Here is a 14,166-nt window from a genome sequence, read left to right on the forward strand (position 1 = left end):
TGAGTGAAAGCTGTTTAAAACTGTCTTAGGTATCGGAAGTCATTCATCTTGCAGGGCTTGGCTTTTACCCGAAATACCCTTCGTGTAAAATGCGTGGAATTTTCGGGGTAAAAAATTAGTACACGTGAAAATCATGTGCGAGTGAATAGACGCAGCAGAGTTTCGACAGTGTCTTGGACAGTCTCAAAGGACACTGTTTGCGGTGACGACGACGTAGCATTCAAGTCGTGCCGGTGAGCAAATTCAACGGTGGACAAGGTGGTTTTGTAGAGTGTGTGGAATTCTGGCTGACTTTCGGGCATACCCCGCAAACGCAAGCCGCTCCGAATACAGCCGGCAGCAGTTTTCAGAAACTGACGTCTCAAATCGGCAACCTCAGCGTGTTGGGACACACGTGAGCGGCTACGCAATTGCTGCCGTTGTTTGCGCTCCACTAAATGGTCCAAAGGATGGCCACTGTCAAGCGTGGCACTTTTGGGCAATTGGGAGTCCAATTGCTGCTTGATTGTGATCAGATCTAGCTCGACACAATGTATCTCAAACAGGGTCTCGTCAGACTCAATTGGAGAAGCGTAAAACATGCAGTGGCCATCTTCGTGTGACGCAACGATGCCACGACGAAGATGCCGTTTTTTCAGTAGTTTTGACCGGAAAAACGCCGCTGTCGTTGAGCTTTCGCTCAAGCACACATAGAGAGCGCCTCTCAAAACCCAAAAAGGTAGCTTTGCGCGATCGATGTATCCTGCTACTCGAGCGGTACTCTCAGAATTCAATTTATGGGACCCATCGTTAGCAGGGTTTTTTAGTTCCAATTCTAAGTTCAAGATCACTTTTCGATCGTCCAAATCGAGTTTCATCAGTGCAATGTGTCGCACATAGACATATCAGTCAGTCGTGGTGGCTGGAGAGTACTTCAATCCGTAAAGTTGCGAGTCTTTAATCGAGTTACTTCGATGCCTTCGAGATTTTTATATCCCACTACAGACGAAATACGAAAGGTGGGGAGATCACGTGATACCTGTGAAGAGTTTGAACACCAAGGGAGGATTTGAAGACTATTCACGCTCTGATCCGGTGATATGCTATGGCGTTAGTATGTAGCTTCGGGATAGAGAAGGAGGCGGTTCTTGAATATGAACACATTGAGACTGTTGGATGTGCAGGCATTTTTATGCGCAGTATCAACGTTCTTCCCCACCGTTTCTTACGAAGTTAAGAAAAACAGGTTTTAATATACCATATATTTCACTCAGTTGCCCCAGAAACTATGTCTATCGATTTTAAACAGTTCTTTTTCTGGTCCTGTTGGATTTTGGCTCAATTCAAATGACCGACTGGTTAATGACGCCAATAATTTGAATATCAAACTTACTGCCAAATAATCTAAAACAATAGAGAAAACAGAACAAAACAATCACACAGGTCAAGCTTTGAGCTCGAACTTTCGCCATCAATGATTTAAAAAATCGGTTGTGTTTTGCCAACAAGACAAGAAGTCGACTGTTGACGAAGTTTTCTCGTAGGAGCATCTAGAAACTGTGACCAAAGCAACTTGACAACGTTGATGGCATGCCTAGAGAATAATGTATATGGTGTGCATTTCTCCCTTCGGTTATCTCGGAAACCATACAAAGATGGAGCTCTTATGCTTATTCTTCGTTCACGGCGCCACGCCGGGACAAAGTGATCTGGCGCGAATCCACAATTCTCACAGCTAAATTGACTGGCTTTTCATCCCACATCATGAAATTTGTATACCATTTGAAGAATCAGCACCAGACAATCGTCCAGTTAGGCGACTGTGAATCTTAGCAAACGGTGCCGAGCTCTTCTAAAACCATGTCATTGCCCCCTTCAGCTTTGAACCAGAAGAGCACCCGTGTTTACTCGGTGGCAAGAGTGTATCAAGACGCTTGTGCCAAAAGACCTCAAGAGTACTGGGACTACGAACAAGGAGTAACGGTGGACTGGGGCAAAATCGAACATTACGAAATTGTCAACAAAATCGGCCGTGGCAAATATTCGGAGGTTTTTCGCGGTAAAAGCGTGGTCAACGATCAGTACTGTGTAATCAAGGTTTTGAAACCGGTCAAACTCAAGAAAATCTATAGAGAACTGAAAATTTTGACCAATTTAACGGGCGGACCCAATGTAATCGGCCTGCTGGATATCGTGCAGGATCCGGGTTCCAAAATCCCAGCGCTGATTTTTGAAGAAGTGAAAAATGTGGATTTCCGCACCTTGTACCCAAAATTCACGCTGCCAGATGTGCAATACTACTTTACGCAGTTGTTAGTGGCTCTGGACTATTGTCATTCTATGGGTATCATGCATCGTGACGTGAAGCCCCAGAACGTGATGATAGACCCGGTAGAACGGAAATTAAGGCTGATCGACTGGGGGCTAGCAGAGTTTTATCATCCAGGGGTCGACTACAATGTCAGAGTGGCCTCTCGTTACCACAAGGGCCCCGAGCTGCTTGTAAATTTGAACCAGTATGACTACTCTTTAGATTTGTGGTCCGTCGGTTGCATGCTTGCCGCCATCGTTCTCAAGAAGGAGCCCTTTTTCAAAGGTAGCACAAATCCCGATCAATTGGTTAAAATAGCCCGTGTGCTTGGGACAAAGGAGCTACTGGCATACCTACGCAAATATGGGCTCAAACTGCCCCATGAATACGATGATATCATGAAAGATTTTCCGCGTAAAGAATGGTCGGAATCTATACCTCATGACAGCAATCTAATCAGACCTGAAGTGATGGACTTGATAGACAAGCTTTTGAGATACGATCACCAGGAAAGACTAACAGCGCAAGAAACTCTGAACCATAGTTTCTTCAAGACAAACTACAAAGAGTAATGGTTCTGCAACCACATTCGCCAGATAGATCATAAACGATTCGCGAAATGAACTTTTGTCCAGCGTGTTACATTAATCGGGACCGCTGAGGCTCCAGTTGGTGACACATGCCGGTAACGGCGTAGAAATGGACGGAAACTCACCACAGCTGTGCTAGCAAGCACGGCGCTCGGGCCAAGCAGGATCTTAGCTGTAATGAACGTTACATTTGTTCATATATGTAATTCGAGTGAAAAGTTTATATTGTGAGGTCCCGAGAGGTTTGGAGGGGGGGCCGAGGGTCGTTAAGTTATTCGTGAAGAAATCGAAGGTGGCTTTAGCAGTATTTTTCCGTCATGCAAAATCTAAATCCAAATCACTATCTGAATCCCACATTTCGGTAGAGTACTGGATGTGCTCGGGTTCCGATTCCAGTTCGGACTCGTTGTCGGGAAAGGGTACATGCGAGTCATTTAAAAGGATTTTCCGCTCATAAAGGGAGCCGAAGGGGTCTATATCTCGACGCAGCACTTGATCGTTGAATTTGAGTGGCCGCCTGCGGCCACGATGGGACGAGTCGCTGTGTTTCAGACAGGATTTTGATGGGATGTGGTCGAATATGGACGAGTCACGGGAGTCGAGGGACGAAGAGAAACAGCCTGTTGAATCATCTGTTTCATTGTCAGTAGCAGCATTTTTGAGTATGACCGGGAGAGGCAAATTTGGTGGCTGCTGCATGGCGAACTGGTGGCCCACAAGGGAATCCAGTTGAGGTTGTTTCACGGACGCTTCTCCGTCGATAGTGAGGTCCGGCCCATAGAGCACTGAAAAATCCTGTTCTTTGTTCCAGTTGACGGCACCCGGGTCGAGTTTGTTGGCGCCGAGATTGTAGTACGAGATGGACCAGCGTCGCCACAGACAGTGGTGCAACCGTTTGACGTACATTTGGTAGTCAGTATCGTCTTCAGCAGAGCACGAAGGCAGTCGCAGAAGCTTGTATTTGCCCAGATGCAGCAGTAAGTTCCAGGTTTGTGGCATTGCCAACGAATCGTCCCACGATAGATTGCAATGGTAGTAGTCGATAGCGGGACGTTCCAAATTGGTCACATTCTCCAATAGCATCATGTTTTGATGTATCAGAACGCAGTCGTCTACACTTGTCACCTGGCACGGCATTCGAGACTCTATCTTTTGGGTGTGTGCGTATGTGTGTGAATGTATTCGGCTAATAGCTGTTAATTTCGGTCTCCTTTAATTCACTGGCTTTATTTGATATGACACGGTTTTCCTCTTATAGTTCCTGATAAGCGAAAGCTATTGGAATATAGGAACCGACTTGAATATTGACTTGTGACTTAATTCACCAGAGGATGCCGAAATGTCTAGTAATATTGTAAAATCTATTACTAAATATATGTGAGGGTGTTAGCCCATATCAGCCACCGTGCAACTCGATACCACTGACTTCCATGCGGTTTATATACTCATTTCCCTTCTCCGGTTTCGTCCTTGTTCCCCGGATATCATCCAATATGTAAAATATCTCGAAAAAAAATAATTGTGGGGTGGTATTTCACGCCTCGACAATCTTACAGGCGGAATTATAGGCCCGCGACGGTGGGCCTACAAGGATAGGGGACTGGATAACAAAGTAAAGCTGGTAGATGTTGTGGATGAACAGAGGAGGAGTAGGAAAATACAGCGTTTATGGTGGTGTAGATGAATGGAGGAGAAAGTGTGGAGTTAGACGGGAGATCGTTTTGTACGTATGTGATATATTTCTGGGGTAAAGCCCATGGCTCTGCCATAGAATCTGTATCCGGACAGGCCTTCGGTAGATTGTGACAATGTCGAGAAGTATATATTCGCATCGTCAAGGACATGTATTCACGCCTCGTGTTTATAACCTACGCTACTCAATGTGCCCATAGAATACACACCGTGCCCATAGCGTATTATTCTCGATTTCTACCAGACTTCCTGTAGGTTAACACTACCTACAACAACTGCCTGATAATCTCAGTTCTTTTAGTATCCTTTAGCTTTCTATTACTCTGTGCACGAATCCGGCGAATCCACTCGTTCGAAATGCTCAAGGAATCGAATGCGGTCGCGAATCCAACTCAGCATTCGGCCTACACGCTTGAGAATCCAGAAGGGCTTCTTGAAGAGAAACTTAGTCAAAAATCAGATGTATCGACCTTGTCTTGCATCAAAAGTTTATCGACTTATTCAAATTCTTCGGAAAGCACGATGGTTCTGCGAACATGAGGTGGTTCAACATCTGCCCATATACTGACTTCGGTCTATTGCGAGGCATCTACAAGTGGTGAAGTTGAACATACGTTAGAGGTATGAATATCATCATCTGATGGTTTTAGCTTATAATGAAGACCAAGAGGCTTGAGATGACCATTACTCAATACGCATTGACTAGTATGCTCGTGACGAGTACGAGTAAAATCGGTTGCGTTCGCAGGTAGTGATGACAAGAATCACGAGTAGAACCGTGAGTACCATTATTCCGCTTCAGCGATAACACGAACCTCTTGACAAGAAAGACATCTTTCCATGCGCTTTAATGCGGCCAAAGGTAGTTAGCGGGTTACTTAGTGGTTTGATCTATCAAATTGAAACATTTCAACGAAGTGAGCACTGAAGCCACTGACCCTGCTTATATTTGTACTAAATAGATCTCTTCAACTTACTAGTCATTGGGAATGTGGAACCTACATCTGCAGCTATGTGTCAGGTATTGTAGGTAATGTAACGCTTCGCGCGCCGCAGTAAACCAACCATATCATACGGTCCTGCAAGTACCATAGTCATTAAAAACATGTCTACTCGAGTCTACTCGTCCACAGTCCTGGCCCATACTATGCCTTTGTGCTTACAGCCACCCAGCCATCCAGCCATCCAGTTGATCATCCACCCAGTTATCCACTCACTTATCTACTCGCCACCCACTCACATCTTTTTTCACGGTCGTGAAAATTTTTTTTTCACTACTGTCTCTCCAGCGGCTCTAAGCTCATCGCCATATAAGAAGAACTCATCTCCGCTACATCAAACTTCCCATTCTCACCATCACTTCAGTTTTAGAAACTTCCTTCTTCCCGCACAAGCACAACTAAAACAGACATGTCTCACAGAAAGTACGAAGCTCCACGTCACGGTCATTTGGGTTTCTTGCCCAGAAAGAGAGCCGCCTCCATCAGAGGTAAGGTGAGATCTTTCCCAAAGGACGACAAGACTAAGCCAGTCGCTTTGACCTCTTTCATGGGTTACAAGGCCGGTATGTCTACCATCGTCAGAGACTTGGACCGTCCAGGCTCCAAGTTCCACAAGCGTGAGATCGTTGAGGCCGTCACCGTGGTGGACACCCCACCAATGGTGGTTGTCGGTGTCGTGGGATACGTCGAGACCCCAAGAGGTTTGAGATCGTTGACCACGGTGTGGGCTGAACACTTGTCTGACGAGATCAAGAGAAGATTCTACAAGAACTGGTACAAGTCCAAGAAGAAGGCTTTCACCAAGTACTCTGCCAAGTACGCTCAAGACGGCGCTGCCATCGAGAGAGAGTTGGCCAGAATCAACAAGTACGCCACTGTCGTGAGAGTCTTGGCCCACACCCAGGTCAGAAAGACTCCATTGTCTCAGAAGAAGGCTCATTTGGCTGAAATCCAATTGAACGGTGGTTCCGTCGCCGACAAGACCGCCTGGGCCCGTGAGCACTTTGAAAAGACCGTCGCCGTCGACTCTGTCTTTGAGCAGAACGAGATGATCGATGTCTGTGCCGTCACCAAGGGTCACGGTTTCGAAGGTGTCACCCACAGATGGGGTACCAAGAAGCTTCCAAGAAAGACCCACAGAGGTTTGAGAAAGGTTGCTTGTATCGGTGCTTGGCATCCAGCCCACGTTATGTGGACTGTCGCCAGAGCCGGTCAAAACGGTTTCCACACCAGAACCTCGATCAACCACAAGGTTTACAGAGTTGGTAAGGGTGACGATGAGGGCAATGCCTCCACCGAGTTCGACAGAACCAAGAAGACCATCACCCCAATGGGTGGTTTCGTCGCCTACGGTCCTGTCAAGAACGACTTCGTCATGGTCAAGGGTTGTATCCCAGGTAACAGAAAGAGAATTGTTACTTTGAGAAAGTCCATGTACACCAACACCTCCAGAAAGGCTTTGGAACAGGTCACCTTGAAGTGGATTGACACTGCCTCCAAGTTCGGTAAGGGTAGATTCCAGACCCCTGCTGAGAAGCACGCTTTCTTGGGTACTTTGAAGAAGGACTTGTAAGAATCGTAGTTTTTTGCTGAGCTTATCAGCAACAAGTATTGTTTCTTTCCATGTTTTTTGTTCAATTATCATTTGAATCTCCACACTTTGGTCTTGGGTTTTCCTAGACTGTGTATGTATATCATCTAACATGTATAGACTCTGTTTCGCCCAATGCCAAAGAACTAATCAATCAAATTACCACTTCGTTATATTATTATTACATCAATTACGTGCTCCGGGCACCGGAGTCTTGAACCCAACCAGAGGGTCTTTACAAGCTTTGCTCGTTACGTTAAGCATTCCTGAGTCTTTTCTTCGTAGCCTGACGATGACATCGTTCGCTGCAATACCATTTGCCCTTCGGTGCATGATTAAGTCCAACACATGAATAATGGAACCATTCTGTCGGGCATCTTCGATTATCGCAAGCGATCATTTGGCCGTGGGATACATCACGACAATGACAATAAACAGGTTCATTTGAATGGCTCGGTTTTAGATGTATTTTAATTTTCAAAGGTTCTGGAACTGCTGGCGTTGCCTTGGTATGCGTTTTGGCAGATTTGGTTTTTAACTCCATTGCGCCTTCATGCGCCAAATACCGTGATTGAATTGCAGCCATTTCTTGCATCTCTTGTTTTTGAAACTCAAGTTGTTCGTGGTGTTGCTGAATCAGTCTTTGGATGTGCTGAGCTTCTTTGATGGCTTCTCTATTGACGAAAGTTCGATTTTTATCTTCGCGGAGTCCTAGGCCTTGAATGGTCCAAAGACTTCGTATCAGCTCCGATGGGAGATGATCCAAAGCATCCAAAAACGTGTAGCGAACATCAGTTTCCATCGGGTGATCTTCGGTTTGTATGGGATCACACACAATAATGGCCTCTTGGTTAGTGTTAGTAGTAGTTACTGGATGATGATCGAGGTCTGAAGCATATCGCTATCACGTGACGAAGCTGAAAAACCGGCTATGTGTCACTGGTTGTGGTCTCTGAGCGGAGGAGGTTACAATATCAAGACGAGACTATAGTCTGTTTACCTGTGGTGCGTTTTCTTGGTGGTCTAGTAACAAGTGTGTCGCACATCAATCCAAACTCAAATGAGGATACGAAAAAGAGCTTAGGAAGCGGGAAGTCAAAGAGCTATGCTTAATCGACAAAGGTGATATCCCGTCACTTGTACAAACTTTTAACATACGCTGCTGCTTTCCATGGATTTTTTCTGTCGCGAGGTATTTTTCTACTGGACGGTTTAGAGGAAAGTGATAAGACGAGAGAGCTACGCATGCACGTGAGCTGCACTCACGTTGCATTCACGTGCAGCTCACGTTTGCAATTCCACAACCACCCACACACCACCCACGTGCTTCTGTTTTTTCGTCTCCTCTCTCTCGTCCAATCATATTCGCGGAAATGCCGCTTGCAGTACTTAGTATACGTCCCAACATCATTTCATACGCAAGGCGTTTTTCTACCCTTTTTTCTTAACCAAAATCATGGTCGTTGTCGACGGCTCACAGCGATATTGCCGAAATGCTCCATCTATATTATTTTCCCACCAACCAACCAGCAGGCTCGTAGTGTGGAAAAAAGTTAAAAGTTTTGAACATAGCGTGAAAACTACAGTGGAAGACTTGAAGAATCACCTAACACTTTTGAGCTTAAAGAACTCTGTCACTTGGAATAGTGCGTTACTTGTGTTTGCTACGGTATTTTTTGGAAACTTGGATTATCTACGAAAAATCCAGCCAAGTCTAGCGACATAAGAGGTCGATTGAAACCAACACACACATTATTAGCACAATCGTCGAACGATCCGATGTTCAGCTCGATAAGAAACGCTGCCAGGGGCAGCAGCATGGTATGTTTAGAGAGAGAGAGAGGGAGAGAGAGAGGGGGAGAGAGAGGGAGAGAAAATATAAAATGAGATGAAGGAAAGAAAGAAAGACAGTAAAGAATGACAGAAATTGAAAAGGTAAAGAACGACAGAATGACAGAATGACAGAATGGCAAAATCACAGGAAAATACAGGCGAGTTCGATAGACCCCGATTTTGGCATGCTCTCACGGACGATGGATTCAACAGAGGGAAAGTTTGTGATTGTGGTGTCTGTTTTTTGGTAGCTGTTTATTATCTTGATTTCAGGCTCGCTAGCATTGTGGAAAAGTAAAAAAAAAGAAGAATTCGGCCAGAACGGCCACACCCTCGAATTTCCTCTTTTTTCCCCGCGCTTCTCCCATCTGAGACCTTCTTCTCAGCTTCAAAATTATCCCAATCCCGTATTCATTCTACTAACACAATTCACAACAGAGATCTTTCTCTACTGCTAAAAACGCGGTCACCAACAACTGGGCCCGTCGTGCTGGTGTTGCAGGCGCTCTTGCCACTGGTGTGGCAGCCTCTGCCGCCCTATACGCGGATTCCCTCACTGCTGAGGCCATGACCGCCTCAGAGCACGGTCTGCATCCTCCTTCGTACGCCTGGCCTAGCAACGGTCCCTTTGAGACTTTTGACCACGCCTCCATCAGAAGAGGTTACCAGGTGTACCGTGAGGTGTGTGCTGCATGCCACTCGCTCGACAGAGTCGCCTGGCGTACCATGGTTGGTGTGTCTCACACCAACGCGGAGGTTCGTGCCATGGCCGAGGAATTCGAGTACGACGATGAACCAGACGAGCAAGGTAACCCCAAGAAACGTAGCGGTAAGCTTGCCGATTACATCCCAGGGCCTTACCCCAACGAACAAGCCGCTCGTGCGGCTAACCAAGGTGCCTTGCCTCCCGATCTCTCTTTGATCGTCAAGGCCAGACACGGTGCGTCTGATTACATTTTCTCACTTCTAACCGGATACCCAGATGAACCTCCAGCCGGTGTAGTGTTGCCACCAGGTTCCAACTACAACCCTTACTTCCCAGGTGGCTCTATTGCCATGGCTCGTGTGCTATTTGACGAATTGGTTGAGTACGAGGACGGTACCCCCGCCACCACTTCCCAGATGGCCAAGGACGTCACCGCTTTCTTGCACTGGTGCAGTGAGCCCGAACACGACGAAAGAAAGAGATTGGGTATCAAGGCTGTCATCGTGCTGTCTTCATTGTACCTACTTTCTGTGTGGGTGAAGAAGTTCAAGTGGGCCGGCATCAAGAACAGAAAGTACGTCTTCAACCCTCCTAAGAAATGAACGAGACACGTATAGCCAACTCTAGCGACGCTTGAAGATGATGAAGTACCAAAAATTCAGCAGCAGTGTCCAAGACGCACAACATGACGAAAGCAAGAAAAAGAGAGAGAGAGAGAGAAAGACAGGGAATGCCAAATGAGACAAAAAAGCATCGAGCAGCAGGTTACGAAGAAGAAGAAGAAAAGCCATGCTTTGATACTCTCTTGCGATTTGACACCCGTAAAAGAAAAACTTTACAAAAAAAAACAAAAACAGTATTTGAACGTTTGAAGTGAAAGAAAGAAAAGAGATTGTTACAGTTTATTGTTACAGGCAATCATTTCATTTCACTTCTTCACTATTTATATATATTCGAGAAAGGAAGTCTCCATATTTTGCCCATACACTTTTCTGACTTCAACTCCGCATCGCATAATCGGCTTCCTTTTTGTCTAGCACCTTATTCTCCATACGATAATTTATTTAAATCTGTAAGACCTTTAACTACTGCCCAGTAAAAACACACTGACATCTTGTGGATAAAACCTGTGAGCAAACTATATTCATCGATTAGAGAGAGCTACAGATGGTCTGTAAACCCCGATTCTCAATTTTATAAGACACGCAAGCTGATGTGAAAAAAAGGATGTATGTGTTTTTTGCTTCTAAGGACACCCGCCATTAGGGCTTACTGAGAAACGTTGAAGGCAATAAATAGTCTGTTTGATAAACAAAAAGCATCAATATTTGATCCCACCTATGTATCGTTATGTTCTTCGAACGCGAATTTTTTGGAGGTGCGACAGCCTTCAAGTGCGAATACGAACGGAACCCAAAACAAAAGATTCGTACTGCAGCTAGCACTGGCATTGCTCAACCAGTACACGGTGCTCAATCCAATAGCACGTATTTGCAGCGTCATCAGGTTCCACACTGCCTGTCGTGGTGTATGTACTCGTAAAAGTACTCGTGTGAAATGCTTGTCTCGAGAAGCCGGGTTCCTAATGGGCAAACACCTATAGCTTCACACTAGTTTCATGCAAAGTTAAACCCAATACGATCGATAAGAAAACCGCTAAGTATGTTGACACTAGAGCAAGTTTTGTGTATAGTATATGAAAAGCTTTATTAGTCGAAGAACATACTTTCTTTAATGAGGCAAAGGAAAGCTAAAAGCTGTTGTTTGGTAACTCAGTCAAATTTGAAAGATGCCGTTTTGGATGTTGTGGGCGGGGGTTGAGCTTCCCGAAGTCATACTCAAGTGGAAGCAATAAGAATCGGGTCTCTGAAGCTACCTTTGTCGAATTCTCTCTGCATCTAGCGTCAGCTCTGTGAAGATGAGATATTATACACGTGACACGATGACAGCTACAGAATTGATCAAATAGTCAAAGAATTTAGAAGTACTACCAGTCGTCAAAGATCTAACAGAAATAACGTCAAACATACCAGCTGACACCACTTGCAATTGATGTTAATACCTACGCAACTATAAACTGACTTAATTGCGCCCGGAAGACTTTAAAACCTTTACACCCGTCAGTGACGCACCAGTTTCAAGGATCTTATAAGAAGGAATGTTTTATCCGGCCTCTAAGCTCTTCTCTTCTATGCTAGATACATCACGGAGAATCGACTCCGAACTCTATAGAATAACGGTTTACACTGTACAGTAATGGAAGGACCAATAAAGGAATGGGACGTTTCTCGTGGCAAGACACTCCAGAGACGGAGTTACAACACGAATACAACCTCAACAAGACCGCAAGCAATCATGCAACCCAATCCGAATGACGCTCTACTAACCCTGCGAAACCTCAAACAGTGCCTGAAATTTTGGTTACAGACGGACCAAACCCAGGTCCCAGGGTGTCATCTTTCCTCTAACACTCTCGGCGGCAAAACACCTTGGGCGGCTAAACAAACAAAGCTGTACACAAAAACCATAGGGCCGGGTAAAGGAACATCACATGACTCGTAAGCTTGGAAGTTAATTAACAGGTCACTGGATACGATCGAAGACGCGTTTCAAGTCATTTTCGGTTTTTTTTTTTTTTATAGGCCTTTTTCCCTTCTTCGGCGGTTTACGCGTTTTAACGCTCTTATGAAACCTCATTTGGCCAAAAAAAATCAGATTTCTAGAGAAAGGTGTATCTCTGAACTTCAACGTGTCTTGGGATTTGCGAATGCGACACCCCACAACTATTCTGATAAGAACAACCATTTAGATCCTCTCTAGAATCTCAATTTTAACCCTAGGACCTGTGCCGTAACTGTGCTTGCTATATTTCTCACAGATTGATTTTTGCAGTTTCCCAGACATTTTGAATGATGACAGGCGGTACTCTCGGGCGCGCGAAACGAGGCAGACCGCCGTTACTGAAAGAGTATGCGGACCCGATGAAAAGTCCCATGGCGCATTCATCGATGCAAATGCAAAGAACTGCGGCTAGCTCAACTTTCACAAAGCCTTGGATGCGCGTTTCTCCGTCCAACAAGAAAAGACGCAGAGACAGCTCAGCCAGCAGCAATAGTAGCTATGCATCAGCACCGTCTGGTTCACCCACGCAGACAATTACCAGACTTAATCGTCATAGAGGCATACTGCTAGCCACTCCTGTCAAATACCAGCAAAACGTGGCAAATTCTTCGCCCTTAACTCCAGCGGACAACATTTTCTCTTCGGAACCTAGAAGACAGCCTTTGAGGAGCTCTCCTCTTGAAGCTAGCTGTGGTCTTCCCGATACTCCATCAGGATCTATGTCCAAAGATGGATGTAAAAATGGTAATGCCTCTGTTCGCTCTGAAAATATGGCCCAATTCAGCTTTTCGCTTTGTATTGGCGAAGACGGCAAGGCCAAAATCGCGGGCGCTTCCACGTCATCCACAGTAGCGTGCGATTCCGAAGCAATGGTGGACGTCACCACTCAAAAGCCGCCCTTGACGGGGTTCGACAAGTCCGTGGTGTTGGGCCTCTTGAAGAAAATGAGGAGCTCTCGCAAAGATGCGAATCCTCTCAGCAAAGTATCTATAATTCGGCCAAGCGAGGTTTTCACCGAAAATCCACCTCAGTCACCCAAAGAAGCAACCATCTCGCAACCAGCGCTTCCGTGGACGCCTAATTGCACAGCCGTGTTCCAGCTCAAAACAGGGTTTACTCCTGGGAACGGTATTGACGAGATGCTGTACCCTACTGTAAAACATGAGGAAACACAAAGCCAGAGAGTAGGGAGGTCAAGATCTAACAGTGCGGTTTTCAAGATGACGTCAGGAGATCCTTTGTTAATGACTGAGGAAGACCCTAGCACAGAGTTTCTTGTGAGCCAAGGACATAATAATACTTCTACCGAATTGTTTTTCCAACAATTACTATCGTCCCCGAGAAAGTCTTCATCCTATTTCAGCTCCCCCACATCTTTCTTTAATGGTGGAATTTCCAGACCACAATCCAAGCAAGACCCACAAACAACTCGTTCCTATTACAATAGGCCTACCGGCGAGCATTCCAAAAGTACACGCGGGAAGTTGAACGTTCCAACAACTCCAGTCGCTGAAGGCTCTCAGGACTACTCTTTTGCTATTCAGTGCACTCCGCTTATACAACAGACAATGTCTGGGTCCCTGAACAAAGTCATTGGAGAGGCACTACCGCAGAACGGCCATGGAAATGTAGCGATACAATCGCCAAGAGTGCTCGAACAGGATGACGCTAGGTTAGCGCTTCGTAAGTTAATTGGCGGGTCCAATTAAGTACGCTCAAAATATCTACGGGAGCGTGGGGGAAGAGTTTATTTGCTTCAAGAATTTCGACAACCGCAACACATTTAAACATTTATGATATCCAACTTAGCCAATATGGTGGCATCTGTATTTTATACTTTT

The 14,166-nt window shown here is 45.5% G+C and overlaps 7 protein-coding genes across 7 annotated transcripts; 4 read left to right on the forward strand and 3 right to left on the reverse strand.

The window, feature by feature from the left end:
• Positions 1-131: 131 nt before the first annotated feature.
• Positions 132-857, reverse strand: SLD7 (LALA0S01e17480g1_1; the record flags this gene model as incomplete). The annotated part of the gene is made up of 1 exon (XM_022774913.1): positions 132-857. One exon carries the CDS (start codon positions 855-857, stop codon positions 132-134), a length of 726 nt encoding a protein of 241 aa, XP_022626963.1.
• A 982-nt stretch (positions 858-1,839) lies between these two features.
• On the forward strand, positions 1,840-2,862 carry CKA2 (LALA0S01e17502g1_1; the record flags this gene model as incomplete). Its single annotated transcript, XM_022774914.1, has 1 exon — positions 1,840-2,862. One exon carries the CDS (start codon positions 1,840-1,842, stop codon positions 2,860-2,862), a length of 1,023 nt encoding a protein of 340 aa, XP_022626964.1.
• A 333-nt stretch (positions 2,863-3,195) lies between these two features.
• LALA0_S01e17524g (LALA0S01e17524g1_1) lies at positions 3,196-4,017 on the reverse strand (the record flags this gene model as incomplete). The annotated part of the gene is made up of 1 exon (XM_022774915.1): positions 3,196-4,017. One exon carries the CDS (start codon positions 4,015-4,017, stop codon positions 3,196-3,198), a length of 822 nt encoding a protein of 273 aa, XP_022626965.1.
• A 1,965-nt stretch (positions 4,018-5,982) lies between these two features.
• RPL3 (LALA0S01e17546g1_1) lies at positions 5,983-7,146 on the forward strand (the record flags this gene model as incomplete). Its single annotated transcript, XM_022774916.1, has 1 exon — positions 5,983-7,146. The coding sequence occupies one exon, from the start codon at positions 5,983-5,985 to the stop codon at positions 7,144-7,146; it is 1,164 nt and encodes a 387-aa protein (XP_022626966.1).
• A 274-nt stretch (positions 7,147-7,420) lies between these two features.
• On the reverse strand, positions 7,421-7,966 carry YNG1 (LALA0S01e17568g1_1; the record flags this gene model as incomplete). Its single annotated transcript, XM_022774917.1, has 1 exon — positions 7,421-7,966. One exon carries the CDS (start codon positions 7,964-7,966, stop codon positions 7,421-7,423), a length of 546 nt encoding a protein of 181 aa, XP_022626967.1.
• A 977-nt stretch (positions 7,967-8,943) lies between these two features.
• Positions 8,944-10,305, forward strand: CYT1 (LALA0S01e17590g1_1; the record flags this gene model as incomplete). Its single annotated transcript, XM_022774918.1, has 2 exons — positions 8,944-8,985; positions 9,436-10,305. 2 exons carry the CDS (start codon positions 8,944-8,946, stop codon positions 10,303-10,305), a joined length of 912 nt encoding a protein of 303 aa, XP_022626968.1.
• A 2,310-nt stretch (positions 10,306-12,615) lies between these two features.
• Positions 12,616-14,034, forward strand: MSA1 (LALA0S01e17612g1_1; the record flags this gene model as incomplete). The annotated part of the gene is made up of 1 exon (XM_022774919.1): positions 12,616-14,034. The coding sequence occupies one exon, from the start codon at positions 12,616-12,618 to the stop codon at positions 14,032-14,034; it is 1,419 nt and encodes a 472-aa protein (XP_022626969.1).
• Between the last annotated feature and the right edge of the window lie 132 nt (positions 14,035-14,166).

The sequence above is a fragment of the Lachancea lanzarotensis genome, scaffold LALA0S01, assembly GCF_000938715.1.
Source record: "Lachancea lanzarotensis genome assembly LALA0, scaffold LALA0S01, whole genome shotgun sequence".
NCBI classification, from domain to species: domain Eukaryota; kingdom Fungi; phylum Ascomycota; class Saccharomycetes; order Saccharomycetales; family Saccharomycetaceae; genus Lachancea; species Lachancea lanzarotensis.